At 50.4% G+C, this 27,268-nt stretch overlaps 1 protein-coding gene across 7 annotated transcripts in view; it reads left to right on the forward strand.

Annotated features, from left to right (window-relative positions):
* RBM10 (RNA binding motif protein 10) overlaps window positions 1–25,734 on the forward strand; it is a 29,243-nt gene extending 3,509 nt beyond the window's left edge. For 2 of the 7 annotated variants that reach the window (XM_025468867.3, XM_025468870.3), the window contains exons 3-24: window positions 10,904–11,087; window positions 12,506–12,736; window positions 14,569–14,638; window positions 16,481–16,554; window positions 17,939–18,025; window positions 20,071–20,131; window positions 20,257–20,433; window positions 20,813–20,973; window positions 21,161–21,258; window positions 21,345–21,432; window positions 22,050–22,236; window positions 22,347–22,489; window positions 22,610–22,727; window positions 22,828–22,919; window positions 23,008–23,172; window positions 24,072–24,221; window positions 24,317–24,382; window positions 24,462–24,650; window positions 24,736–24,810; window positions 24,988–25,094; window positions 25,171–25,300; window positions 25,393–25,734. In XM_025468867.3, the coding sequence (XP_025324652.1) occupies window positions 10,904–11,087; window positions 12,506–12,736; window positions 14,569–14,638; window positions 16,481–16,554; window positions 17,939–18,025; window positions 20,071–20,131; window positions 20,257–20,433; window positions 20,813–20,973; window positions 21,161–21,258; window positions 21,345–21,432; window positions 22,050–22,236; window positions 22,347–22,489; window positions 22,610–22,727; window positions 22,828–22,919; window positions 23,008–23,172; window positions 24,072–24,221; window positions 24,317–24,382; window positions 24,462–24,650; window positions 24,736–24,810; window positions 24,988–25,094; window positions 25,171–25,300; window positions 25,393–25,518 (2,779 nt within the window). In that variant the 3' untranslated portion in view covers window positions 25,519–25,734. The remainder of the gene's footprint in view (window positions 1–10,903; window positions 11,088–12,505; window positions 12,737–14,568; window positions 14,639–16,480; window positions 16,555–17,938; window positions 18,026–20,070; window positions 20,132–20,256; window positions 20,434–20,812; window positions 20,974–21,160; window positions 21,259–21,344; window positions 21,433–22,049; window positions 22,237–22,346; window positions 22,490–22,609; window positions 22,728–22,827; window positions 22,920–23,007; window positions 23,173–24,071; window positions 24,222–24,316; window positions 24,383–24,461; window positions 24,651–24,735; window positions 24,811–24,987; window positions 25,095–25,170; window positions 25,301–25,392) is intronic. The other 5 variants (XM_025468869.3, XM_025468868.3, XM_049107795.1 and 2 more) reach the window with 5 other exon arrangements.
* The last annotated feature ends 1,534 nt before the right edge of the window (window positions 25,735–27,268 follow it).

Here is a 27,268-nt window from a genome sequence, read left to right on the forward strand (position 1 = left end):
AATCAGTCTTCTCAAAAAAAAAAAAAAATCTTTTGAAAGCATTCAATTTTGGGTAGTATTCTCTGGAAATGCTCTGTGGCAGTTTCTGAGTTTGAGTAGGTGACATACTTGCTTCAGACTTTATAACCAAATAAAGCCACTTTCTTTTGGCTTTCAGAGGACCTCAAGTGCAGAGGTTTGAGTTAAATCCTACCTTTTCAGTTCAAGGTTGATTTCTATCATGGGTCACTATAGGGCCTTCTCTTGCCATATTTGTTTTTTTCCTTTTTATTTCCTTTTTTTTTTTTTTTTTTTTTTTTATCTTCTTCTTTTTTTTTTTATTTTTTATTATTATTATTTTTTTTATTGGTGTTCAATTTACTAACATACAGAATAACACCCAGTGCCCGTCACCCATTCACTCCCACCCCCCGCCCTCCTCCCCTTCTACCACCCCTAGTTCGTTTCCCAGAGTTAGCAGTCTTTATGTTCTGTCTCCCTTTCTGATATTTCCCACACATTTCTTCTCCCTTCCCTTATTTTCCCTTTCACTATTATTTATATTCCCCAAATGAATGAGAACATATAATGTTTGTCCTTCTCCGACTGACTTACTTCACTCAGCATAATACCCTCCAGTCCTTTTTATTTCCAATGCCCATGGCTGTAGGCAGCTGCTCTCTCCTGTTTGAAATTTATCTCTTCTAAAATATGTAGCCCTGCTTTGAGCGTCTGTGTTTTCTATTTATACAAATGGCAGAGTGCTACAGTTTTCATTGTTTCCTGAACTTTGTATTACTCAGCACTGCATTTTTAAGATCTGTCTCCCTTGCCATGTGTATATGAGTGCTTTGCTTCTAATTGGTCCCAAGGACACCATGGTGTGTGCCTGTTGCCTTTTACTTAATGATTCCCTGAAGGATGGATATCTGTAAAATTCATCACTTTTTTCTCTTATAATCTGTGCTTTCAGAACCTTCTCTGTTCCTACCTATGGATTACAAAGATTTTTACACTCTGAAGTTTTCCCTTTCACATTCAGATCTTTAATAACATGTAGAGTACACTTTTGAATATGGTTATAAATTAGGTTCTGGTTTTGTGTTCCTCCATATAGTGGACAGTTTTCCCAGTACCACCTTTTAAATAGTCCTTTCTTTCTTTATTGATTGGTACTATGTCATCTCATTTCAAGTCTCCTCATGTATGTGGATCTGTCTTGAGTAATCTGATTTGTTTTGTTGGTCTATTTGCTTAATTCTCATACCAGAACCTTATTGTTTTTGTTACTGTGGCTTTGTAGAATTTCTTAACTTAGCTCCCACTTTGCTCTCTTATTTATCAAAGTTGACTTTAGCCATGTGTAGGACTTATATAGAAGATATATCGGGTTGCCTGGGTGGCTCAGTGGTTGAGTGTCTGCCTTCGGCTCAGAGTGTGATCACGAGGTCTGGGGATCGAGTCCCACATCAGGCTCCCTGAGAGGAGCCTACTTTTCCCTCTGCCTGTGTCTCTCATGAATAAATAAATACAATCTTTAAATATATATATATATACATATATATATGTATATATATATCAAGTCCCTCAAAAACATTCAAGAATTTTAATTGAGACTCCATCAAATTTGTATAGTAATTTGGGGAGAATTATCTTTGTTAAGTAGTGATCTCATCCAAGACCTGTATGGAAAATATTTTAAAATTCGTTTAAAAGACATACAAATCCATGGGGTGCCTGGGTGGCTTAGTCGGTTAAGTGTCTGACTCTTGATCTCCAGTCAGGTCTTGATCTCAGGGTGGTGAGTTCAGGACCCATATTAGGCTCCACACTGCGCATGGAGCCTACTTAAAAATGAATGGATGGATGAATGAATGAATGAATAATATTCAAACCTGAATAAATGAAAATACAAGTCTTTTTTTTTAATTTTTATTTATTTATGATAGTCACAGAGAGAGAGAGAAAGAGGCAGAGACACAGGCAGAGGGAGAAGCAGGCTCCATGCACCGGGAGCCCAATGTGGGACTCGATCCCGGGTCTCCAGGATCGCGCCCTGGGCCAAAGGCAGGCGCCAAACCGCTGCGCCACCCAGGGATCCCAGAAAATACAAGTCTTTTGTCATTGCTAGACGCTTCAGTAGTTTTCATTGACATCTTATTTCTTTTATATTTTCCAAGCTTGTGTTTGTTGGGGTAGAGAAAAGCTGTTGGTTTTTTTGTAAGTTATCTTATCCCTGCTGTACTCTCTTGTTATTTCTGATCATTCATTGTTGGTTCTAATAGTCTCAGTAGTTGGTCGTGCTGTATGCAAATCAGTCCTGTCACTTTTTCCTCACATACAATGTTGTCCTAGACTTTAGTACCATATTAAATGGTGTCAGTGATGCTTGGTGTACAAATTAAGATTCATTTTGGTAGATTGTAACCGAAAACCTGAAGAATAATGGCTTAACAATGTAGTTTATTCTCTTTCTCATAAAGGACATCTGCAGATAGGCAGTCAGTCCTGGCCTGATGGGCAGCCCCTTCTGCTTAGCCATCAAATTCAATGTGTGCTATAGGCTGTTAGAATGTAGCCTTTCATAAACCAAGAAAGCTCTCTAATCTTAGTTTGCCAAGATTGATCAGAAATGAGAATCAGGGCAGCCTGGGTGGCTCAGTGGTTTAGCGCTGCCTTCAGCCCAGGGCCTGATCCTGGAGACCTGGGATCGAATCCCATGTCGGGGTCCCTGCATGGAGCCTGCTTCTCCCTTTCCCTCTGCCTGTGTCTCTGCCTCTCTCTCTCTCTCTCTCTCTCTCTCTCTCTCATGAATAAATAAATAAAATCTTAAAAAAAAAAAAAAAAAAAGAAATGAGAATCGGAGGCACCTGGGTGGCTCGGTCAGTGAAGCACCAGACTCTTGATTTCAGCTCAGGTCATGATCTCAGGGTCCTAGGATTGAGTCCCATACCAGATCTACACTGAGCACAGAGTCTGCTTGAGATTCTCTCTCCCTCTCCCCCCTACTAGTGCACATGTGCACGCTCTCTCAAATAAATAAATCTTAAAAAATAATCAATGTTGGGTTCAAAGAACATTAAAAAAAATGAGAATCAAACTTTATAATTACATTATTTTTCTCCTTTTGTCCATCAGTTTCACAAATTACAGTAAATTATATCATTGCCATTGTTGAGATACACCTTCCTTGAACAGATATGTATGTTTATAACTTCTTATTTTGAAAAAACTTCAGTTTTCAGAAAAGTTGCAAGTACAGTAAACTCCCATGTATCTTCTCCCTGGAACCACTAACTGTAAACATTTGCCACATTTATTTTACCTACCTACATGCCTCACCATCTCTCTCTTTCCCCCATCTCTCTCTATGTATACGTAGAGATACAGATATATATCCATGTATCTATATATAGGCAACTTTTCTTTCTATATCATTTCAGTTAGTGAAGGAGGTGACCTAAGTACAATAGCATGTATATCCTAAGACCAAGGACTTTCTCTTCCTTAACCATAGTACACTTCTGAATATCAGGAAATTTAACATTATTACAATACTTTTGTCCTCTTAAAAAGTGTATACAATTGTCATCCCTTGTCCTTTATGGCATTAGTTCCCTAATCTAGGATCCAGTCTAAGATCATATACTACATGGAGCTACTTTATATATTTGGTTCCCTTTACTCTGGAACAATTACTGAGTTTTTCTTTTTCTTCCATGGCCTTGATATGTTTTAAGAGCACAGGTCATTTGCTTTGTAGATGCTTCTGAAATTGAGTTTTCCTAATGTTTATTCATGAACTGTTGGCAGAAAAATTACTTAATACGTATATATATTTACGAAAGACGTATATTTATGAGAGACACAGAGAGAGAGGCAGAGACATAGAGGAAGAAGCAGGCTCGTCGTGGGGAGCCCGATGCAGGATTCAGTCCCAGGACTCCAGGGATCATGACCTAAGCCAGAGGCAGATGCTCAACCCCTAAGCCACCCAGGTGCCCCTTAATTCATATATTTTTAAAACACTGTTATATTTGATTAGATACTGTAACAGACAGTTGTATCTGTGTGTCTGTGTCCCTCAGTAAAGTAGTCTAGGAGATTTCCTTTTCTAGTATCCATCTGACAGTCACTGTAGCCCCTTGGTGTGATTTGGGCAGCTTTTGCCATTTCTCTCTTTATTGGAGAAACTTATGTAAGAATTATCTGTCCCTTGAAAGCTTGGTAAAACTGAGCTTTAGAAGGGCCTGAGTTTTTAATGATCATTCTGCCTACTGCTTCTGCCAAGTTTGGCAGTTTATGTTTTTCAGAAATATATTCATTTTGTGGAGGTCCTCACATAGTAGGATTCAGTCCAGCTTTGTGGAAATGTATTATATGAACTGGGAAGAGAACAGATTTGGACAGCATGCTTTACTGTCAAAATCTGTTCTCTTCTCGAGTTTAGATAGCAAGAGTTCAATATTAAAATTTATTTGGGGGACACCTGGATGGCTCAGTGGTTGAGCTTCTGTCTTTGGTTCAGGGCGTGGTCCTGGAGTCCTGGGATCGAGTTCCACATCAGACTTCCTGCATGGAGCCTGCTTCTCCCTTTGCCTATGTCCCTGCCTCTCTCTGTGTGTGTCTCCCATGAATAAATAAAATCTTTAAAAAATTTTTTATTTGGTTTAGGGGTGCCTGGGTGGCGGTTAAGTATCCAACTCCTGATTTTGGCTCAGGTCATAATCTCAGTTGTGAGATCAAGCTCCAAGTCTGTCTCTGCGCTAGGCATGGAACCTGTTAAAGATTCTCTCTCTCAAATGAGTGAAAATATCCATAAGGGTGACAAAACATGAGAGACACCTAACTCTGGGAAACGAACAAGGGGTAGTGGAAAGGGAGGTAGGCAGGTAGTTGGGGTGACTGGGTGATGGGCACTGAGGGGAGGGCACTTGGCGGGATGAGCACTGGGTGTTATGCTATATGTTGGCAAATTGAACTCCAAAAAAAAAAAAAAAGATTCTCTCTCTCTCTCTGGGACGCCCGAGAGGCTCAGTGGTTGTGCACCTGCCCCTGGCTCAGGGCGTGATTGATCCGCGGTCTCAGGATCGAGTCCCGCTTTGGCTCCCTGCATGGAGCCTGCTTCTCCCTTTGCCTACGTCTCTGCCTTTCTCTCACTGTGTCTTTCATGAATAAATAAATAAAATCTTAAAAAAAAAAAAAAAGATTCTCTCCATCTCCCCCTTCCCACCCTCTCCTCCTCTAAAACAAAACAAAACCCCTAAAAATGAGTGGTGTCACTCATACCAGCCACTTCTTGTCTGGGTATTTATCATAAAGAAACAATTTGGGTTTCAAGCCAAGCTTACAAGGACAGGGACTTCATTTTATTCACAGCAGTAGCCCTCACACCTAGAACAGTGCTTGACACTTAGCAAATGTTTTAGTAATATTTGTTGAATGAATAAATGAAAGAACAATTATGAAAAATTGGAAACCAACCAGATGTCTGAAAACATTTTATTTTCCCTATTTGTTAATTAACTTTGAGCTTTATGGTGTTTTTTCAGTATTTTTTAAAAGATTTTATTTATTCATGAGAGACACAAAGGCAGAGACACAGGCAGAGGGAGGAGAAGCAGGCTTCATGCAGAAGTCCGATGTGGGACTCAATCCCAGAACTCCGGGATCACATCCTGAGCCAAAGGCAGATGCTCAACTGCTGAGCCACCCAGGTGTCCCTTTCCAATATTTTATTATGAAATTTCAAAAACACAGAAAAGTTGAAAGAATTTTACAGTGAAGGATGTCTGGGTGGCTCAGTGGTTGAGCGTCTGCCTTCGGCTCAGGTTGTGATTCCAAGGTCCCAGGATCAAGTTATGTATCAGGCTCCCTGCAGGAAGCCCACTTCTCCCTCTGCCTATGTCTCTGCCTCTCTCTGTGTGTCTCTCATGAATAAATAAATAAATAAATCTTTAAGAAAAAGAATTTTACAGTGAATACTTCTATGCCCATTACTGGATTCTACCATTAACATTTTACCATGCTTGCTTTATGACGTGTATTTGTTTATGTTATTTTTAATACATTTTTTTAAGTTTTTACAAAGTCAGATTTATCAGGGTTTTTTTAATGACTTCAGAGTTTTATCTTCCTCAGAAAGGCCTTCCCCATTCTTGAGGTGATTCATTTTTTTCTTATATTTTCTTTATAATGTCTTTATGGTTTCTATTCAGGGATTTAAATTTTTTATTTATCTAGAATTTACGTGGTATAAGAAGTAATGTAGATAAACAACTTTATTTTCTTAAACTTTTTCTGTAAAGGACCAGATAGTAAATATTTTTGGCATAGTCTCTGTTACAACTACTTGTCTGAAAGTAGCCACAACAGTATATAAATGAATGGGTATAGCCATGTTCAAGAAAACTTTATTCAGGTGGCTGGATTGGATCCACTGGCTGTAGTTGCTGATCTCTGGGTCAGACCATTACTGCAGCTGGTGTTTATTGACTAATCCATTTTCACCCTGTTCATTTGAGATACAACCTTTGGGTTACTCTAAATTTCCATGTGTTTTTGTGTAGTAGGGACTCTGTTCAATTTCACTGATCTATTTGTGTTTCAATTGTTCCACCTTTATATATTATATGTTTTAATATTTGGTGGAGCTCTTCTCCCCCTTGTTAATCTTTTTTTTTATTTTTATTTATTTATGATAGTCACAGAGAGAGAGAGAGAGAGAGAGGCAGAGACACAGGCAGAGGGAGAAACAGGCTTCCCGTGAGGAGCCTGTTGAGGGACTCGATCCCAGGACCCAGGGATCACAACCTGAGCCAAAGGCAGACACTCAACCACTGAGACACCCAGGTGCCCCCAAACATTTGGCTTTTAAACAGATACTTGTATTAGAAATGTTCTATCACAAATCTTATAGAAGAATTCCAAATAATATACGTAGGTACTCTCCATTCCAGGAGGTAGAGCTTAATTCTCTTCCTCTTGAATACGGGCTAGTCTTAGTGACTCACTTCTAAAGAACAGAGTATAGAAAGGGAAAAAGAGAAACTACAGTGGAGAAACCTGGCAGACCCCACCACAACCATACGGTCAAGGTCAGCAGCGCCAGTGATAAGTCATGTTGATATCATGGGCCCCTTTATACAATGCAATTGGTGGGGCATATCACCTCTCTTGTATTCTCCCCCCAAAAAACCATAACCTCAAATCTAATCACAAGAACACAACGGACAAACTCAAGTTGAGGTACATTCTACAAAATAGCTGGCCAGTGCTCTTCAAAACTGTCAAGGTCATAAAAAAAAAGCAAGGCAAGACTAAGAAACCTTCCAGAGCCAGAGGAGACTAAGGGTGCGTGATGACTCAAAGCCGTGTGGTATCCTGGATTCAGTCCTGGAACAGAAAGTGGATAGTGGTAGAAAAATGGTTGAAATCTTACTTAAAGTCTATCGTTTAATTAACTTCTTAGTTTTGACAAATGTACTGTGGTTATATTTGTCCCTTGTTAATATTAGGGGAAGCTGAGTAAAGAGTATACAAGAATTCTGTTATCTCTGAACTTTTCTGTAAATCTAAAATTATTTCAAAATAAGTTTGACTTCATCAAGATTAGAAACTTAAGGGGCCCCTGGGTGGCTCAGTCAGTTAAGCATCTGCCCTCAGCTCGGGTCATGATCTTGGGGTCCTGGGATCGAGTCCTGAGTCAGCTCCTGCTCAGCAGGGAGTCTGCTTCTGCCTCTGCCCTGGCCTTCCCCCCTGTTCATGGTCTCTCTGTCAAATAAATAAAATGTTAAAAAAAATTTAGAAACTTAAATATATCAAAGGACATGGTTCGAGAGAGTATAAAGACATCCCACAGAATGCGAAAATGTATTTGCAAATCATATATCTGATAAGGGATTAACACCCAGAATGGAAAAAAGAACTCCAGCAGCACAGAAAAACACAATTCAGAAATGGACAAAAGACTTGAATAGATGTGTCTCTGGAAAAGATACACAGTGGCCACTAAGCACATGAAGAGCTAGAAAATAACAAGTGTCAGTGAGGATGTGGAGAGATTAGTACCTTGCTGCTTTGCCTATGGGAGTGTAAATGGTGCAGCTGCTGTGGAACACCGCACAGAGGCTCCTCCAAAAATTAAATCCAGAACTGCCATATGGTCCAGCAGTTCTACTCCTGGGTATTTGTCCAAAGGAATTGAAAGCAGGGAGTCAAACAGATATTTGTACACCAGTGTTCATCGCAGCATTAGTCACAACACCCAAACAACCGGTGCTGGAAACAGCCTAGGTGTCCGTTGACAGATGCATGGCCAAATAAAGTGTAGTCTATGCCATACCTATATACATGTGCAGCCATAAAAAGGAAAGAAGTCCTGATGCATGCTACACCATAGATGGACCATCAAAACATGATGCTAAGTGAAAGAAGCCAGACACAAAGGGACAAACATATGATTCCATTTATATGAGGCCCCTAGAATAGGCAAATTCATAGAGACAGAAGGTAGAATAGAGGGAGTGGGGTGGGGTGTGAAGTTAATGTTCAGTGAGTATAGGGTTTCTGTTGGGGATGATGAAAAAAGTTTCTGGAAATAGATGCTGATGGTTGCTCAACATTGGGAGTATACTTTGTGGTAAATTTTGTGAGATATATGTTTTACCACAATAAAAACGACTTAAAACTTTACAAAAATACATTTTAGACATTTATTTTTAAATGGCCTGTCCAGGGTAGTTTTCATTTTCATCCTTCATTGTGAGACTAAGCATCTTTTTAAAAATACAAATTGCTTGTATTTCTTTTCTGTGAATTCCCTTCCTCTTCCTCTTCCCATACTTTTTCACAGTTGATTTGTCCTGACTGGGCTCGTGATGGTTTTTTTCTTTTCTAAGCAGAAGTGTTTTATTTTTATATAGTCAACTTTAATAATCTTTTCTGTGGCTTCTGGATTTGTGTCATAGTTTTCCCCATTTGAAGATTCTCAAATCATCTCATATATTCTACTTTTATGGTTTCAGTTCGTCATTTAAATAAATCTTTGACCTGCTTTATTATTATTATTATTTACTGTTGAACAATGCATTTTATTTTTTTCACATTTTCTTGTTTTATTTTTAAAGTTTGTTTTCATGAGAAGTGTATGCTTCAACCCCTGTCCCCTATCTCCCCCATTAACCCCCACCTAACCCCCTCTGGTGACCTTCAGTTTGTTCTCTATAGTTAAGAGTCTGTTTCTTGGTTTGCCTCCCTTTTTTTCCCTTTGCTCATTTGTTCTGTTTAAATTCCACATAGGAGTGAAATCATCTGGTATTTGCCTTTCCCTGACTGATTTATTTCACTTAGCATTGTACTCTCTAGCTCCATCCATGTCATTGCAAATCTTTGACCCATTTTAACCATATCCTGGTTTACATGTGTGAAGCATAGTCATGAGATCTTGCGCTTGTCTAGGTATTTAACCTTTTTGGTTCAGTTATAATTGGGATCTTCCCATTTCTAAATGGTGCCTCTCTGAACAGAGGCAATGTATTTATTTCTGCCTATTACTTTTGTACTCAGCATCTTTACTCTTATTGTTTATAACCATTTTTCATTTGATTCTCTTCGACTTTGCAGGCATATTCTCATATCATTTACAAATAATGGTAATTTTGCCTTCTCCTTTCCAGCCTTTAATCTTCTTTTCTTTATTCTCTTATTTGTTTCATCTAGTATCTTAGAATAGCATTCATAGTGGTATTGATGCTAAATACTCTAAAAGTGTCATTCCTGACTAGGAATGGGACCCTGCTAGTCTACTATGGTGTCTGTTTTTTTCTTGTTTGAAGTTAACATGTATTTTAGAATACTTTTTAAATCATTATTTCACCAAAAAAAAATTATTGGGCACCTACTGAAGTACCAGGTACTAAGCTAAGCTTTGAGGAGTAGGGCAATGGACCCTCTGGGTGTGGTCCCCTCTTTCCCAGAACTCACAGTCAAGTACTTTTTTTAAATCATCAAAGAAATCTAAGTGAGGGGTGCCTTAGTGGCTCAGTAGAGCACACCACTCTTGATATTAGGGTTGTAATTTCAAGCCCCATGTTGTGTGTAGAGATTACTTAAAAATAAAATCTTTTTTTTAAAAAAGAAATGCGGGATCCCTGGGTGGCGCAGCGGTTTAGCGCCTGCCTTTGGCCCAGGGCGCGATCCTGGAGACCCAGGATCGAATCCCACGTCGGGCTCCCGGTGCATGGAGCCTGCTTCTCCCTCTGCCTGTGTCTCTGCCTCTCTCTCTCACTGTGTGCCTATCATAAAAATAAATAATAAAAAAAAATTAAAAAAAAAAAGAAATGCCCATGAAGTCAAGTTAGAGATAATTATCTTACAGTAATCACAATAGGAAAAATTTTAACAAAACACTACCAGTGCTTAGCAGGGCAACTGTGAAACAGAGGGGCAGGGTAGCATAGCACACAGTGAGGCAGAGGGAGAGGTCGGTTGGACATCACCACACATACCCTGCAGACATTGCAGGACCTTGGTGAGCATTTTGGTATTTTATCTTGAGAATGAGAGGGAGCCGTTGAAGAGAGTGCAGTGATTGGGCTTGATTGGCTTTGCCTGATCGAACACTGGCTCACATTTGGGGCATAAAGAATGATCTAGGAGAGGCCTGGTGGAGGTGAGCCAGGCCCTGATGCCACACCCGATGGCCCTGTGAAGGAAGACAGACATGGACTAGAGAGGTGGCAGGGGGAAAGAGAAATGGATTGGATTTGAGAGGTAAGGACCAGCTCGCCTCATGGAGTCAGGATCTTGGGACCCCTGTCAGGAGTGGGATCTAGGGTCTAGAGGGAATGAGTGGGAGCCCCCCACCTCTTACACCTTTCAGAAAGGACTGCCCTCTAATCCCTCCCCATTCTTCTTCCGTCAGAGGTGGTCGTGGGGACAGGACTGGCCGCTATGGGGCCACTGACCGTTCGCAGGATGATGGTGGGGAGAATCGCAGCAGAGACCACGACTACCGGGACATGGACTACCGCTCATATCCCCGAGAGTATGGTAGCCAGGAGGGCAAGCATGACTACGACGACTCATCTGAGGAGCAGAGTGCAGAGGTGAGGGCCGAGGAGGACAGAATTCCTGCAGGGCCTCTGGTTGTAGCACCATGTGCAGGTAGCTCTCAGTTCCCATGCCTTCAGACTGTGCTCAGTGGCTTTGCCTCACCTGGAGGGTCTGTCCCTGCTCCTCTCTGAGGGCTCCTCTCCCAAACTGGGTCTCCCTGACTTCCACCTGCTTGGCTCTGTACTTCTGAGGGCCCTTGGCCATCACCTCTTTCCCTTCTTCCTTGTTTTTTAATTTGGGCTCATGGTTCACTGCAAGCCCTTTATTTTACTGCCTGCTCCCAGCCAGTTTGGGGTCCTTGAAGAGCCTTTTGCATGAGACCCAGCATGTGGGGCTTGGGAGGGCAGTGGGGACACTGGATATCACCAAGCAGAGTAGCTCTGGGAGGCCAACCATGGGCGTTTACAGGGGCAACAGAGCCCCTATACAAAAGGGAAAGACCCTCTAGGGCCTCTCCCTTTGAGCTCAGAGGGTAGCCAGTTCCACGTTGGGTAGTTAGCCTTAGCCTGAGGAGGGGAGGCGTTCACCATCTGAGGAGAAGCAGCAGACTTGCCTTAAGGGAACCCCAGTTTGAGAGGACCCTGGGTCCAAGCAAGCAAGCAGCTCTCCTATCCAGCAGGGTGGGAAGGGTACTTTTGCAACCCAGCCCCGGGGTATAGAGTGGGCAGCCAAGCTTCACAGTGGCAGCTGTGATCTGTGCCTGGATGTCTCCAGGGCACCAGGAGGCCCTGGGTGGACCCACTGGGAAGAGTGGGAGTGGAGACCTGAGTTATCTCGTCCCCCTGAGGGCAGAAGGGGTGTGGACCCTGGCCTGGCCTGCTTAGTCCTGGCAGGATGGCTTGGGCAACATCCAAGAACTCCGTGACCACACCCTGTTAGGAGGGAGCCTAGTGATGATAGAGCACCGGCCAGGCAGAGGAGGATCAGGGGCTGGGGGCAGTGCTGTGGCCCTCACACCTTTGCTAGTCCCTGCTGACTGGCTCCTAGAACCCTGGCCCATGCCAGAAATCATAAGGCATAAAGAACAGTCGTGCACATTCTAGCCGAGCTGGCAAGGGAGGACGAGGGAGAAACAGGGGGCAGGATTTAGGGTGCTGACCCCAGACCCAAGGAAGTTTAAGCAGTCTGGTCACCTGTCTGTGGGAGTTTCTCCCCTACAGTAATACTACTGCCACCAGCCTCTCCCCACTCCCCACCAAGGCAGCCCCCAAAAGGCATCCGGGGACAGTTTCCCACCCCAGAAGGGTTGCAGTCCAGGGCTGACCCATTTTGCCTGCCCTGAGTCTTTAGCCGGAGCCCGCCCACCCCTGGCTTTCAGAGCCCGCCTGCCTCAGAGAGCCAGCGGCCAGCCCCTAGGCCCACCCCAGACTGACTGCCCGTCTGGTGTCTCTCGTCTCATTCTGTTGGCCAGGATTCCTACGAGGCCTCCCCGGGCTCCGAGACTCAGCGTAGGCGGCGGCGGCGGCACAGGCACAGCCCCACTGGCCCGCCAGGCTTCCCCCGAGACGGCGACTATCGGGACCAGGACTATCGGACCGAGCAAGGGGAGGAGGAGGAGGAGGATGAGGAGGAGGAGGAGGAGGAGAAGGCCAGTAACATCGTCATGCTGAGGATGCTGCCACAGGCAGCCACTGAGGATGACGTACGTGCCCCCCCCCCCCCATGGCTCCGGGCAGGCGACAGAGCAGGAGGCCAGGCTGGGTCTCCTCCAGGGCCCCCAGCTTCTCCCTCACCCCGACTTCAGCACCTTTTATCCCTTCTCTCCCCCAGCACTGATCCGTCCTCTGGGCAGGCCCTTGTACTCTCCTGGTCCGGAAGGGAGGAGTGTCGGATAGGCTGGCTTGGCCAAGGGGCTGCGGTGGTGGGTGTGGGAGGGAACAGAGCATTCCTCCCAAACATTCCACTGGTCATCCATCCATTCGGCATATGTTGATTGAAGGCCAGATGCTCACCAGGCCCAGAGCTGGGTATTCCTGGTGGCAGAGATGATGTAGGGCCCTGCAGCCCTGGGGATAGGGAGGGTCCCCATGAGATTTTCTGAGATTTTATTCACATTCTCTCCCCATAGCCTCACCCCCTCCCTATTTTGGTAGCAGCATCAAATCTCAGTGGCCTGGCCACAGAGTCCTACATTCTTTGACTTCCTTTGCTGCTACTGACAGCCTCCCCACCCACCCCATGCTCTGTGACATTTCCTTCCGTATTCCTCCCTTTTCTTCTGTTTTCTTCTCATACAGGCTTCCCCTAATGAGTCGCAGTAAAACCCCAGGGAGCCACTAGAATAGCCTCCTCCCCAGCCTCCCTGAGTCTCCTCTCTACCTCCCCTGAATTCTCTGCCCAGCTCTCCTCTGAAACCCACCAGCTGCCCGTTTTGTTGCAGAGAGAATCCCACCTGTGTATTTGGGAGCTTCTCAGGTTTGGCCCAGCTGCTGTGTTCAGGGTCAGACAGTAGCTCTATGCTGACATGTGTTAAGGATTGATCACAGGGTGGGCCACAGGCCAGGTCTCATTTAATCCTCACAGCCACCCTGTGGGGAAGGTATTCTGCGTGTTTCCATCTTACGGATCAGGAAGCCAGACCCCCAGCAGTGAAGCAGCTTGCCCCAGGTCCCACTCCCACAGCCAGTGAGTGGCAGTGGAGTTGGGGTCTGGCCCTAGGCAGCTGGATTCCAGAGCCCACATTCTTGCCATTTCCTGAGCCCTCCCTGAATATTTGTAGTCCTAACAAGTAACAAGCTCTTCTGTGTATGTTTCTTTTTATCCTTGAGTGCACATGTGCGTGTGAGAAATAGAGATCTCCTTTCTTTTTCACCTGATGAGGAAAATTAAGCCCAGAGGCAATAAGATTGCCGCCTGAGAATGCCCAGTATGTGCTTCTGGGCTTCTGCAAGAGGCACCACTGGCCTAGAGACCTTGCTTAACCTGGTCCAAACCCCAAATTGCCTCTGCAGCTTCCCTCTGGCTTCATCCAGGAAGCTTTCCCAACCTTCTGACCACACCTTTTGGTCTCCACCCCAAGATACTGCTCCACATGCAGCTGGGCTCTGCTGAGACCCCAGTCCTTCCCATTTTGATATTTGCATCACGGTTCTCTTGAGGCAAGCCCCAGCTCTCCTCACCACAACTACACCAAGCCTGTTGTCAGATCACCCCAGCAGGCAGGCCATTCTTGAGCTCTGGCTTGGCTCGCTCTCTCATTGCTCTCCGCCTCTGAGGATCATCACGCTGCCATGCCCCCCACCCTCGCACCATGCCCCTTTCATCTCACTCACTCTCTGCACGTCTGGGGCTGAGCGCCAAGACCAGGTGCTGGTGTGGGCCCGGGGCCACAGCCACTTGGGGAAAAGCCCCAAGAAAGCTAGAGAAGGCAGTGCATGCACATCCCCGGCAGCTGCTCAGGGTCCTGGAGGCCTCCAGTGCCCCCCACCCACCCTCATGTGCTGAGCCTGCCCCAATCCGTATCTCCCCGTACAGATCCGGGGCCAGCTGCAGTCCCATGGAGTGCAAGCTCGGGAGGTCCGGCTGATGCGGAACAAATCCTCAGGTGAGCTTTTGTTCCCAGTGCCTCCCCTTCCGCTGGCCAGCCTCAGCCTCCAGTCTCCCTCCTGCTTCTGCCTTTTCCCTCACCCTCCCTGCCCTGCCTTCCTGCCACAGCTGGGAATGGGCAGCTTGGGGTACCCTCTCTTCTTCTCTTCCCCTCGACCCATCCTCCTCACAGCTCTGGGGCTGTCGGGGAGGGGGTGCAGCACTGAGCTGAGTGCTCCCCGGGGGCAGGGCCAGGGCCAGGCTCCGGGGAACCTCCTCTTTGGGACTCTGAGTATCTGAGGTGGTAACCCCTCCCCCCATATACTCCCTTCCCTCTCCCTTCTTCTCCTTCCCCTGCCCCTCAATCTCCCCCACATTTTCTGGTAACAGCCTGTGACCAGAAAGTAGGTCTGACATGGTCGCACCCACGTGTCCCAAGAGGGGAGGCAGAGGATGGCTCTTATCCAAGGGTGCATCCCAAGGAGCAGCCAGGATTTCTGGCCTCTGCTTGTTCCCTCCCTCCCTCTTGCAGGCTGCTTGGAGCTGGCCTGAGGTTAGCAGGGTGGTGGGGGGGAGTTGTCTCTGCAGGACCTCTGGCCCAGGCTCCCCAAGGCAGGCACAGTGGGGCTTCACTGCCTGGGCTTCTCTCTCCATCTCTCAGTCTCTCTCCTCCCCACACCTCCATATCTCTCTCTATCTCTCTCTATATCTCTCTCTACCTCTCCCTCCCCCTCTCCCTTTCCTTCCCTTCTCTCCCCTCTCTCTTTTCCCCTCTGTCTCTCCTTCCCTCCCCCGCCCCAGATCATACCATTTCATCTTCCTGTGCATCCTAACCATTATTCTTATGGAGATCAATCATGCCCCCCTGAAAAGCCCTGCCATGTCTAAGCCCATCCTGTGTGTGTACCTCCAGAAGAGGAGCTGCTTTCCTGCAGCTTCAAGCCCTGGATCCCTGTCCCAGCCCTGGCCAGGCCTGGAGTCTCTCTTGGTTGCATGTAGGTCTTGCTGTTTGACCCCAGCCAAACCACACACTGACAGGGTTCTGTTTTCTCTCTCTCCATAAGGTAGTGTCCTAGGTGTGCCCCCCCCCCGCCAGCACTTCTCCCAGGTACCCACTGATTCTTTAACGTCTACCTAGCCAATCTGGCCCCCATTCTCCTGCTGTCTAGGAGGACTTGCATTGTGGGTGGACGTAATCTTCCTGGCTTGGCCCTGAGGTGGCTCCCTGCTAAGGCCCACCTCCCCTGCACTGTGCTAAGGCTGAGGTGACATTGTGTCCCTAAGTCCCCCTGGTTCTTGATGGGCCTAGAGCCTTCCTAGCCTCACTGAGCAGCCTGGCCCAGGTTCTCTTTTGCTTTTTTGATGAAACACCTGTCACAAGACCCTTCCTGGGCACCCCAGCCTTATGCTGGGCCCAACCCTTCAGTTATTTATTCTGGCCCATGTGGAGCCAATAGTTTGCCCATCTGCCCTCCTTCCTTCCTCTGAGATCCCTACTTGTACCCTTTCCCTCCCACCTCCTCCTCTCCATCTCCATCACCCCAGGCAGGTCTGCCTGAGCCCCTCTCTCTTTTTTCCCAGCTGGCGTGTGTGTATCTCCCTCTCCCCCCAACCCCCACTCCCATTCAGTTATCCTTCTTCCCTCATCCCTCTTTCCTGCCCCTCCTGGCCATCTACCTTGCCTCCCACCCCTTGGTCTTTCTCTCTCTGATTACTTCTCTTTCTCCCTTTCTTCTTCTCTCCTCTCCCCCCTTCCCTCTCTGCCCCCTGGTCCTCTCCCCTCGGGTCCCACCCCCGGGAACGCCGTGTGTCCAAAGCTGTTGACTAACCCACTGCGTCTGTATCTGAATGCTGTCTCCAGGTCAGAGCCGGGGCTTCGCCTTCGTCGAGTTTAGTCACTTGCAGGACGCTACACGATGGATGGAAGCCAATCAGGTTGCTTTGCCGCACTTGAACCCCCCCCCAAACAAATACTACTTTGTAATCGAGCGCTCCCCATCGCCTGATTCTTATGGACACAGTTCCCCGCCCTGTGGCCCTGTGTCCCATCCCCCCCGCCCCCTCTCTCTCCCCCTTCCTGACCCTCACTATCTCCTCTTCCCATCTCTTGCTACCCACTGGGCTTCCCATCAAGAACCCACACTCAACACTGGCCCATTCCCACCACCAGGCACTAGCTCTGCCCCTCCACCTCCCAGCTGAGCCTTTGGAGAAAGGGCTGCAAGGGGGAAGTTTTCTTCCACTGAGGCTCCCACTCCTCGGGGACCACCCTGCTCTGGGGGTTAGGCAGAGACAGGATTTCTCTCCACTTTCAGGCATCACTGGAAGTCTAGCCACTGGGGAACTTAGCTGTTGGCACACTAACTAGCAAGTCCCGTTTTGCCAGCTCTCTTCCTGCATGTGAGTTTGGCCTTTTGATTTCCATGTGAGAGGCCAGCACCGCTCTGTTGACCTAAAGCACCAGTCAAATGCGATAGAACTCACTTCGGGTGCCCCAGCCCTCCCCCTGCACCTACCCACTACGGGAGTCACCACATGCCCACTCCACTGGGGGCAGGCCTGCCTTTTCAGCAAGGAGTCCTGCTGTCAGGAAGGGAAGGGAGCCTGCTCCCCCACCTGGCACGGTCTCCCCACCCAGCAGCTTTGGGACCTTCAGAGACCCAAGGACCTGCTCTGCTCACCTACCCAGAGCCCGGCTTACTGGTGTTGGGCACAGAAGAAAAGCCTCAGGGGAGGAAGGGGCAGGTGTGGTGGAAGTGGGGCTCAGCAGGGCAGCCCTGGGGCCATCTCTGCCCTAATGCCTCGGGGCCCAGGACCCAGCCAGCCCCAGGAAGACAGCCTCACAGCAGGAACTTCCATCTTTTAAACATGGCTCTTTCTTTTTCCCCTTCTCCAGCAATAGCGCGCGTGCGCTCTCTCTCTCTCTCTCTCCCCTCCTCTCCCTTCCCTCCCTGTCCCCCTCATCCCGAGTGTAGCCTGTGTAGTGCTGGCCCTGGGTGTGGCCTGGCAGTGTCAGGGCCGAGTGGGGGGTTTTCCCCACTGTCCGGCAAGCGTCGGTCAGCCGAGCACTGTGTGCCTGGTGGCGTGTGTTCACGTGTGCGTGCGCGTGCCCGGAAGGCAGCAAAGAGCTGCGCCCAAGGGCTGTGGCGCTTTCCCTCCCTCCTTCCCTTCCTTCTTCCCTCGTCCGTTCTCCGACCTCCCTCCGTTCCCTGTCCCTCATCCATCCAGCTGAAGGGCTCGCTCACTCTCTTCTCCTGTGCTGAAACGGTGCGTGGGGCACTGCTGCCTGGGCCTCACTGTGCTCTGCTTTTTCCCGCAGCACTCCCTCAACATCCTGGGCCAGAAGGTGTCCATGCACTACAGCGACCCCAAGCCCAAGATCAATGAGGACTGGCTGTGTAATAAGGTACAGGGGCGGTGGGCAGCAGTTGCCATGGATAGAGACAGAGGCGGCGGCGGCAGCGGCAACATCTATCTCCCTGGGGCCTGAAATGGCATAGGTGTTGAGGACTGGCTCAGCTCAAGTAGCCACCGTCCCTTGCCGCCTGTCCACCCACCCATGTATACTGGGCTTTCACTCAGCACCAGGCTCTGCCCTCAGGAGGCACAGTCCTTCTTGAAGCCCCAGTATACTTTACACAAGTACTTAACATAAGTGACTACCTAATGACAGTGGAGGCACAACGTGTGGTGTGTCAAAGGTGGACTTCTGAGCAGGCTGGCTGGAATTAGAGCCTCCTACATCCTCCTTGGTCTCTGCCTCACGTTCCTCATCTCCAAAACAGGAATAGTAATGACCCCCTCTCTCCCATGTGGTTGGGAGGATTCCAGTGTAGCAGTTGGAACAACAGCTGGTCCACAGTTAGCACCCTCGAATGTCCGCCTATTCCCCCAAAGAAAAGCACAGGTTGTTCTAGGACCCTATGTCAGTAACCTTGACTGTCACTCTGACAAAGCCATGTCCATCTGAGGTCAAGGCTTCAAGCTGTGGTATTTCCAGTTATATTCCCTACGAGGAAGGCAAGCTCAGAGAGGTGCTAACCTGAGTTAGCCTTGAGCGATATGCTCACCATCATGATCACGGGGGCCATGGATCCCCACCCTGGGTTCAGGTCTCTCTTGGGGCCAGCCTCCCAAGCAGCCCTGAAGCAGCCTTGCAGCTCCATAGCCCCTCCTCCTGCAGCCAGCTGGCAGTGTTGAGACCTAAGGGGAGGAGCCCCCAACCCTCTCCCCATGAAGAACTGTCTACTAAGGGGAGTAGCACCGGTGTCCATTGTCTCTGTAGGGGTAGAGACTGTGAAGTGACAGTGGCACTCTGTCCCTCCTTGTATTTTCAGCTACTTTTCAAAACTAGGGAATTCTCTCCTTTACTCTCCTTTATTCCCCACATCCCATTGATCACCAGGTCCTGTCCCTTCCATCACAAGAATTCCTTCCCTTGCAATTCCCACTGGCTAGGCCAGTCGTCACCCACTCCCTCTGTTACAGTGGGCCCCTCTTCCGCTGTGCTGGCCCCTTGCCTCTTTCTCCCACCTTCTCACCTATAATACTCCTCAAAACTACCTCTAGCCAAGTCACTCCTCTGCTGAAGACCACCTCCCCAACTCTGAGCTACGTGTGACCACCCTCCATAATCTGGTACCACCTGCCTTCTCCAGCTTCCACTTTTGCCTCTCCATTCACCCTCCTACACCAGCTGCAGAAAATCTCTTGTTCCCTTTACCAGCAGTAGCTTCCCAACAAAACCAAACCAAAGCAAACTTCTAGGCCTCCTAGATCCAATGTTGCACCAACTGTCCCCAGCTGAGTGAGCCAGGCCCCTCTGGGACTGTTCCCCTTCCTGAGTCCCCAGACTAACCTGCCCCCTGTTAGGGGGACACAAGAGTGGCAGAGGCCACATCCTGGGCATATGGGGCAGAGCCTGGTGCAGGAACGGTGCACGGTCCCCGACGTGGAACAGAGATAAAAATGGGGTGAAAGCTGGGGGTTCCTGGAGGTTGTCATGCCCAAGGCTAGTTTCTCAAGAATACCAACCTAGTCTTCAAGATGAAGGAAGGATAGGAGTCTAGCAAGAGAAGAGCTGCTGGCTTTTAGGGGTAGAAACACTGCAGGTTTCTGAACAGGGAAGCAAGTTTTAGGAAGAACTTGCTAAAGGGACAACAGGGGGGCAATCCTGGGAGTTGGAACCTCGGAGGAGGTGGCGCTTATGGCAGAGGTAGGGGAGTTAGTTGTTGATTCCTGAGTTGAGGAGGTGGCACTGAGGACAAACTTGAGACCCTGTGAAGGGAAGATTTCTGACTGAGAGTGACAGCCAGAGCTCCCCGCCACCCCAACCCTGGGACCTTCCTTCCCGGGGGCGTTGCGGGGTTCCCTGGGTGATCTCTGGACCCAAGTTTGCAGGGTGTGGTGGAAAGCCCCACCCACTCTGACAGCCTGGCCTGTGCCTCACAGTGTGGTGTCCAGAACTTCAAACGCCGTGAGAAGTGCTTCAAATGTGGTGTGCCCAAGTCAGGTGAGGCCCTCCTGCCTCCTCCCTCCCCCCCCACCCAGGGTGTTGGTGGAAGAGGGGAGGAAGAGGGTGACCAGCCTTGGAGCCTCCCCCTTTGTCATCGGCCTATCTTCTGCGACCCCTGACAGAGGCAGAGCAGAAGCTGCCCCTGGGCGCAAGGCTGGATCAGCAGACGCTGCCACTGGGTGGACGGGAGCTAAGCCAGGGCCTGCTCCCCCTGCCACAGCCCTACCAGGCCCAGGGAGTGCTGGCCTCCCAAGCCCTGTCACAGGGCTCAGAGCCAAGCTCAGAGAACGCCAATGACAGTGAGTCAGTTGTTCCTTCCTTTCTCCCTGCCCTAGGGTGTCTGGGCCGGGCTCTCCAAGACCAGAGAGATGGTGGTGACCAGGACTTAATCCTCCCAGGGTCTCTGCCTGGCAGGGGGACAGAAGTGATGTAGGGAGAGCAGAGGAGGAGCATTGCCCGACTCGACTTTGGGGGTGTGTTGGGAAGGGTCTCAGCAGGTGAGCGACTGAGCTGGGACTTGGACTAACAAGCAGAGTTTATCCAGGAGGAAGAGGTGAGAGGAAGCAGCAAGGGCAAAGACACAGAGGCCAGAGGAGAGGGGCAGTGGGGAGCCATCAGAGGGGTAGGGCTGGAGCAGAGTGTCAGGGGTGCCCCCTAATGCTGGGCCGCTTCCCACAGCCATCATTTTGCGCAACCTGAACCCACACAGCACCATGGACTCCATCCTGGGGGCCCTGGCACCCTACGCGGTGCTGTCCTCCTCCAATGTCCGTGTCATCAAGGACAAGCAGACCCAACTGAACCGTGGCTTCGCCTTCATCCAGCTCTCCACCATCGTGGTGAGGGCGGCACAGGGGGGGGCCGGGCAGCCAGGGTCCCGGCCCCCGGGGTGGGGAGGAGGGACCCTGACCCACACCCCCCCATTTCACCCCGCGCCACCGCGGCTCCAAGCCTGGCGACAGGGCAATGGAGCCGGGGGCCTCCCCGGGCCTGACCCTTCTGCCCCTGCCTCCCTTACTCCCCCAGGAGGCAGCCCAGCTCCTGCAGATCCTGCAGGCCCTGCACCCACCACTCACCATTGACGGCAAGACCATCAACGTTGAGTTTGCCAAGGGTTCTAAGAGGTCAGGACCCCACCTATGCCCCTTCCTAGCTGGCCCCCCAGCCTGGGGCTTCCCATCTCACTCCCAGTCTCTGACATCCTCCCCAGGGACATGGCCTCCAACGAAGGCAGTCGCATCAATGCTGCCTCTGTGGCCAGTACTGCCATTGCCGCGGCCCAGTGGGCCATCTCACAGGTACTCAAAGACTCCCCTCTGCCCTAGCATCCCCATACTGGGGCCACGGTCTCGACCCTCTCGTGCCCTCTCTGCAACCAAGAGGGCTGGCTTGCTGTCTGGCTTTCCCTGGACCCCAAACCCTTTCACAGTGGCTGCTATTGGCTTTGGGGGCCTTGCTGCAGCTCCCTTCCCAGTCACCTCCTCCCGGGCTTTCAACTTCAACACCATCGTGACTGCTTTTCGCTTGTATTTGGTGGTTATTTTATCGACCTGCATTGTTACAACTTTGTTAATAAAATGGAATTTATAAATGGCTGAAAGAAAATTGGGAGAGGAGAATAAAGAAGGGGAGGACAGTGTCTTCTTGACCTGACAACCCAGCTCTTGAACTATGCCACACACATACCAGTGTCAGCCCTGGGGGTGTTTTGGCACATGTCTTCGGTGGATTCTTGTTTTTGCCGCTGCCCTGCCTTGCTGTGGCTGGGTGGCCCTCACACTTCACTTGTCTGAGGCCTGCATGCTTTCTGTCAGCAGACAGACACTAGCCTCACCTGTGGGCAAATGCTTCTTAGCAGGTTCCCCTCCCCCTGCGCCCCTTCCTCTGCTAATGAGCCCCTCCCACTGCCCCTCAGGCCTCCCAGGGTGGGGAGGGTGCCTGGGCCACCCCCGAGGAGCCACCGGTCGACTACAGCTACTACCAACAGGATGAGGGCTATGGCGGCAGCCAGGGCACAGAGTCATCCCTCTATGCCCATGGCTACCTCAAGGGCACCAAGGGCCCCGGCATCACTGGAACTAAAGGGGACCCATCTGGAGCAGGTGAGGCCCAACATCTGTCTCTGAGCATTTTGTGGGGTTAGGGAGGGTGGCAGGCCCTGGGTCCTGCCTGTTCACAGGCATTCTCCTTCCTTCCCTGTTCTTCATTACAGGTTCAGAGGCCTCCCTGGAGCCTGGGGCAGACCCCGTGTCACTGCAGGCTTTCTCTCGAGCCCAGCCTGGTGCTGCCCCTGGCATCTATCAGCAATCAGCAGCTGAAGCGAGTGGCAGCCAGGGCGCTGCTGCCAACAGCCAGGTGAGGGAGCTTGAGGGGTTCCTGGGTGTCAGGCAGGGGATCTTGGGTTGTTGCGGGGCGTGGGTACAGGAGGCTTTGGCAGACATTGAGTCCTGTTACCCTGTCTGGCCCCATGACCAGTCATATACCATCATGTCACCTGCTGTGCTCAAATCTGAGCTCCAGAGCCCTACTCATCCCAGTTCTGCCTTGCCACCGGCCACCAGCCCCACTGCCCAGGAGTCCTACAGCCAGTACCGTGAGTAGCCATGGCCTGTGGGTGGTAGGGAGGCGGGGAGTTCCTTAACAAAGCAGAGAGGAGTGTGACCCCCCCCTCCTTTCTCACTACCCCCCCCCAGCTGTTCCTGACGTCTCTACCTACCAGTATGATGAGACATCTGGCTACTACTATGACCCCCAGACTGGTCTCTACTATGACCCCAACTCCCAGGTGATAGGGTAGCCCAGGGAGTGGGTGGGGTCTGCAGTTCCCCTTCGGAGGTCTTCCCTCACACCCCCCTCCCTCACCCCTCCCCCAGTATTATTACAACGCTCAAAGCCAGCAGTACCTGTACTGGGACGGGGAAAGGCGGACCTACGTCCCTGCCCTGGAGCAGTCGGCCGACGGGCATAAGGAGACGGGGGCCCCCTCAAAGGAGGGTAAAGAGAAGAAGGAGAAGCACAAGACCAAGACAGCCCAACAGGTGAACACTGGGGGTCCAGCAGTCACTGGCTAGCTATTTAATGTCTTCTGATGAATGCATTTCTATCATCTTTAAGCCTTTGCTGCTGAGGGACAGGGGTGGATGTGAGCATGGGAGTGACCATGCTCAAGAGAGACCAGGCTCCTGACCCAGCTCTGCTCTTTGATGCATGACCTTGAGCCAAGGCAGTTGCCTCTGTACACGGTAGGGCTGCCCACCTCCTGAGTGGCCAGTACCATCCATCCGAGTGAGACCAGTCAGCTTTTCTGTCCCCCAGTGGGAACCTTCACGTTGCTTGCATGCCTGAAGCCAGGCTAACCCTGCCTGTGGAAGCAAATGGGCATGCAGACCTCCTTTGGGCTCAGAACCCGACTCTTGGGTAGGTGTCCGGGTCTGTCTACCCAGAGAACTTCTCATGGGCCCATCAGGCTGTGGAAAATGGCCACTGCCATGTCTGATGGGAGTGGGCAATTGGAAGGAACTTCGGTGTCCTCCTGTGGAGGAAGAGTATGACGGTCTGAGTGTAGCACTTAGAAGCAAGAACTAAGTGTTCCCTTGGCAACCTGGTAAATTCTAAAAGTGGAGGGGCGGGGGGAGCAGATGGAATATGGGATACATGGAATCACACGTATTAAAATCCTACCTAGAGGAAGCCATCATCTGCACTGTAAAATGATAAGATGAAAGCATAATTGTGGTGTGAGTGCTTGTGAGGAGAGCAGGCACAGCCCCAGAGGGCTTGGCAAGAGGCACCAACGACAGAATGGCGAGAAACCATGACTTTCATCACCACCTCCTCACCTGCTTGAGACTGCAGGGCAGGAAGGTGCAATGGATGGAGTTGGCCGTCCCAGCCATTGGAGGGTCCCTGAGAGCCTCACTCCCACCTTTACCCCTAGATTGCCAAGGACATGGAACGCTGGGCCCGCAGCCTCAACAAGCAAAAAGAAAACTTCAAAAACAGCTTCCAGCCCATCAGCTCTCTGCGAGATGACGAGAGGCGGGAGTCAGCCACTGCGGATGCCGGCTATGCCATCCTTGAGAAGAAGGTGTGTTGTGGCCACCCCTCCATTATCCCCCCTAGTCTTGTCATCGCAGTGGTCCCTCTGTGAAGTCCCTGAATTTGTGTGTCCGTCTACCCCAGGGAGCATTAGCTGAGAGACAGCACACCAGCATGGACCTCCCGAAACTGGCCAGCGACGACCGCCCAGTGAGTGGCCAGGGCAGGAGGGGGCGGTGCTCCAGTGTAGCCAGGCCTGACCTCTCTCCCCGACTCTCACATTCTCTAGAGCCCACCTCGGGGCCTGGTGGCAGCCTATAGTGGGGAGAGCGACAGTGAGGAGGAGCAGGAACGCGGGGGTCCAGAGCGAGAGGAGAAGCTCACTGACTGGCAGAAGCTGGCCTGTCTGCTCTGTCGGCGCCAGTTCCCCAGCAAGGAGGCGCTCATCCGCCACCAGCAGCTTTCTGGGCTACACAAGGTAACAGAGAGGATTGGCAGGGAACCTTAGCTCGGCCCTGTGTGGCCTGGCGGCATCACACCTCCTCTTGTCTGTCCCCTTGCAGCAAAACCTTGAGATTCACCGGCGAGCCCATCTATCAGAGAACGAGCTGGAAGCACTGGAGAAGAACGACATGGAGGTGAGGGGTGATCCATTCCTGGACTCTCTCCCCTCAAGCAGCTGGTGCTCAGGTCCCTCAGCTGGAGGTAGCCTGGCTGCTCACATCCATCTGTTAGCCAGATCCAGTCCCCACAGGGCCCCTGGTGTTTCCTGCAAAGAGTGACCAGCTACCCTATTCTCACACACACGTTTTCAGCAAATGAAGTACCGGGACCGTGCAGCTGAACGCAGAGAGAAGTACGGCATCCCTGAGCCACCAGAGCCCAAGAGGAGGAAGTATGGTGGCATGTCTGCAGCTTCTGTGTAAGTGCCCAGGGTCAAGGTGAGGGGCTTAGGGTCAGTGGGCCAGTCACTCACACTGTACCACTGGCCCCTCCAGGGACTTTGAGCAGCCCACAAGGGATGGGCTGGGCAGTGACAACATTGGCAGTCGCATGCTTCAGGCCATGGGCTGGAAAGAGGGTAGTGGCCTGGGCCGCAAGAAGCAGGGCATTGTGACGCCTATTGAGGTAAGTCTCCTGTGATCCCATCCCCATCCTCCAGCATTCTCTGTTGCACCCCCATCCTGCAGCCGACCTAACAGCCTGCCTCCCTCACATAGGCCCAGACACGGGTGCGGGGTTCCGGCTTAGGTGCCCGAGGCAGCTCCTATGGGGTTACTTCGACTGAGTCCTACAAGGAGACACTGCACAAGACAATGGTGACCCGCTTCAACGAGGCTCAGTGAGCAGCTGCAGGAGCTGCTTCTACTTATGTCGGGTGTCCAGCCCGGGACAGGGGAGGGTGAAGTGGTGGGTGGTCTGAGTGGGGCCCTGCACCTGTCTACCAGCCTATTCCCCAGCCAGAGAGGCCCTGACCAAGTCAGACTTTGAGTTGGTGACTTTTGTTGGAGAACTGGGCTGGGATCATGCTCTTCTTTTTGTAATAAAAGCTGAAAAGTCAATAGCTTGCATGTCTCTTTCTCATGCACCAGCATGGTTTGTGGCTCACACACAGGGACATAAACATGAGTGGATAAGGTGAGTGGCAGTGGTAGCATTCACAGTGGCTGGTGCATAGGGGCTACCCACTTGGGATAAATATAACAGGAAGTTCTGGTCTGTGCCCCAACCCACAAGATCCTAGTCATAGCCATCTTACCATTGTCAAGTCCAGCAGGTCTTGACCTACCAGGAAATCCCACACCACCAGGGCTTGAAGTCCCCCTGAGTCAGTCAGCACTGAGAACCTCCCACCCCCTGGCCTTTCCACCCAGCAGCTGTACCAGCTGTACAATCGAAGGGCTAACCCCGAACCACACTTGGCCCTCCCTGAATCTGGGGACTGCCTACGGGCATCTCCAAAGGGACAGCAGTGGCCACTCTGGCACCAGTCACCCCTGTGCCCTCCTCAGTGGACAGATGACCCCAGAAGGGTAGGGATAGAGCAGCTCAGCCTGCCAATCCCACATCCCAGAGATGCTTCATCGGGACCAATTGGGCCCACACTCATTCCTGTCCTCTCCACAACTGTTAGCACAGGACCCAGCCCTCCGGTCACAACAGGCCAGTCTGTACCCTGTGATTCCTAACTATGTGTATGCTCAGCACGGGTCTGGGTGCAGTGGAACTTGAAGCTGGGCTGCCCTCTACCGGCGGAGAATGGCTGGGCCGGAAATGGGGCCAGGAACCGCCCCTCCTCCAAACGCTTGTGAGGCGAGAAAGTGGAAGGGGAGGTGCCAAGGGAAAAGGCAGTCAGCACAAAGCCCCTCCCCCCCATTAACTGGTCTGCATTGGGACACCTCCCTGCACCAGCAGAAGGAGGCAAGGTTAGAAAGAGGGTGCCCCCTGGAGGTGATGTGATTTCCCGACACCGGGAGGGGAGAGGGACAGGAAATGGAAGCCACCTGTCTCAGGATGGGTGGCTTTTAGCCTGGAGATGCCCACATGTTCCCTCTTCCCACACCCCAGGGCTCTCAGAATCCCACAACAAGGAACCCTTCTGTGTGTTTGGAAGTAGTAAATGGTGAGGCCACTGTGGAAAACTTTCATATAAAAGTAAATATATGCTTACCCTATGACCCAGCAATTTCATTCTTATTTACCCCAAATAATGTAAACATATGTCACCAAAAAGACTTGCTATATGTACATGGAAAGTAGCAGCTGTGTTCACAGTAGCCAAAAACTGGGAACCCAAACATCCAACAAGAGGAGGGGAATGGATTGGGTAGCCTGGGTGGCTCAGCGGTTTAGTGCCACCTTCAGCCCAGGGCATGATCCTAGAGACCCGGGATGGAGTCCTACATCAGGCTCCCTGCATGGAGCCTGCTTCTTCCTCTGCCTGTGTCTCTGCCTCTGTGTGTGTGTCATGAATAAATTTTTTAAAGATTTTATTTATTCATAGAGACACAGAGAGAGAGGGGCAGAGGCACAGGGAGAAGCAGGCTCTATGCAGGGAGCCCGACGTGGGACTCGATCCAGGGTCCCCAGGATCAA

This window comes from Canis lupus, chromosome X, assembly GCF_003254725.2.
Source record: "Canis lupus dingo isolate Sandy chromosome X, ASM325472v2, whole genome shotgun sequence".
NCBI classification, from domain to species: Eukaryota; Metazoa; Chordata; class Mammalia; order Carnivora; family Canidae; genus Canis; species Canis lupus.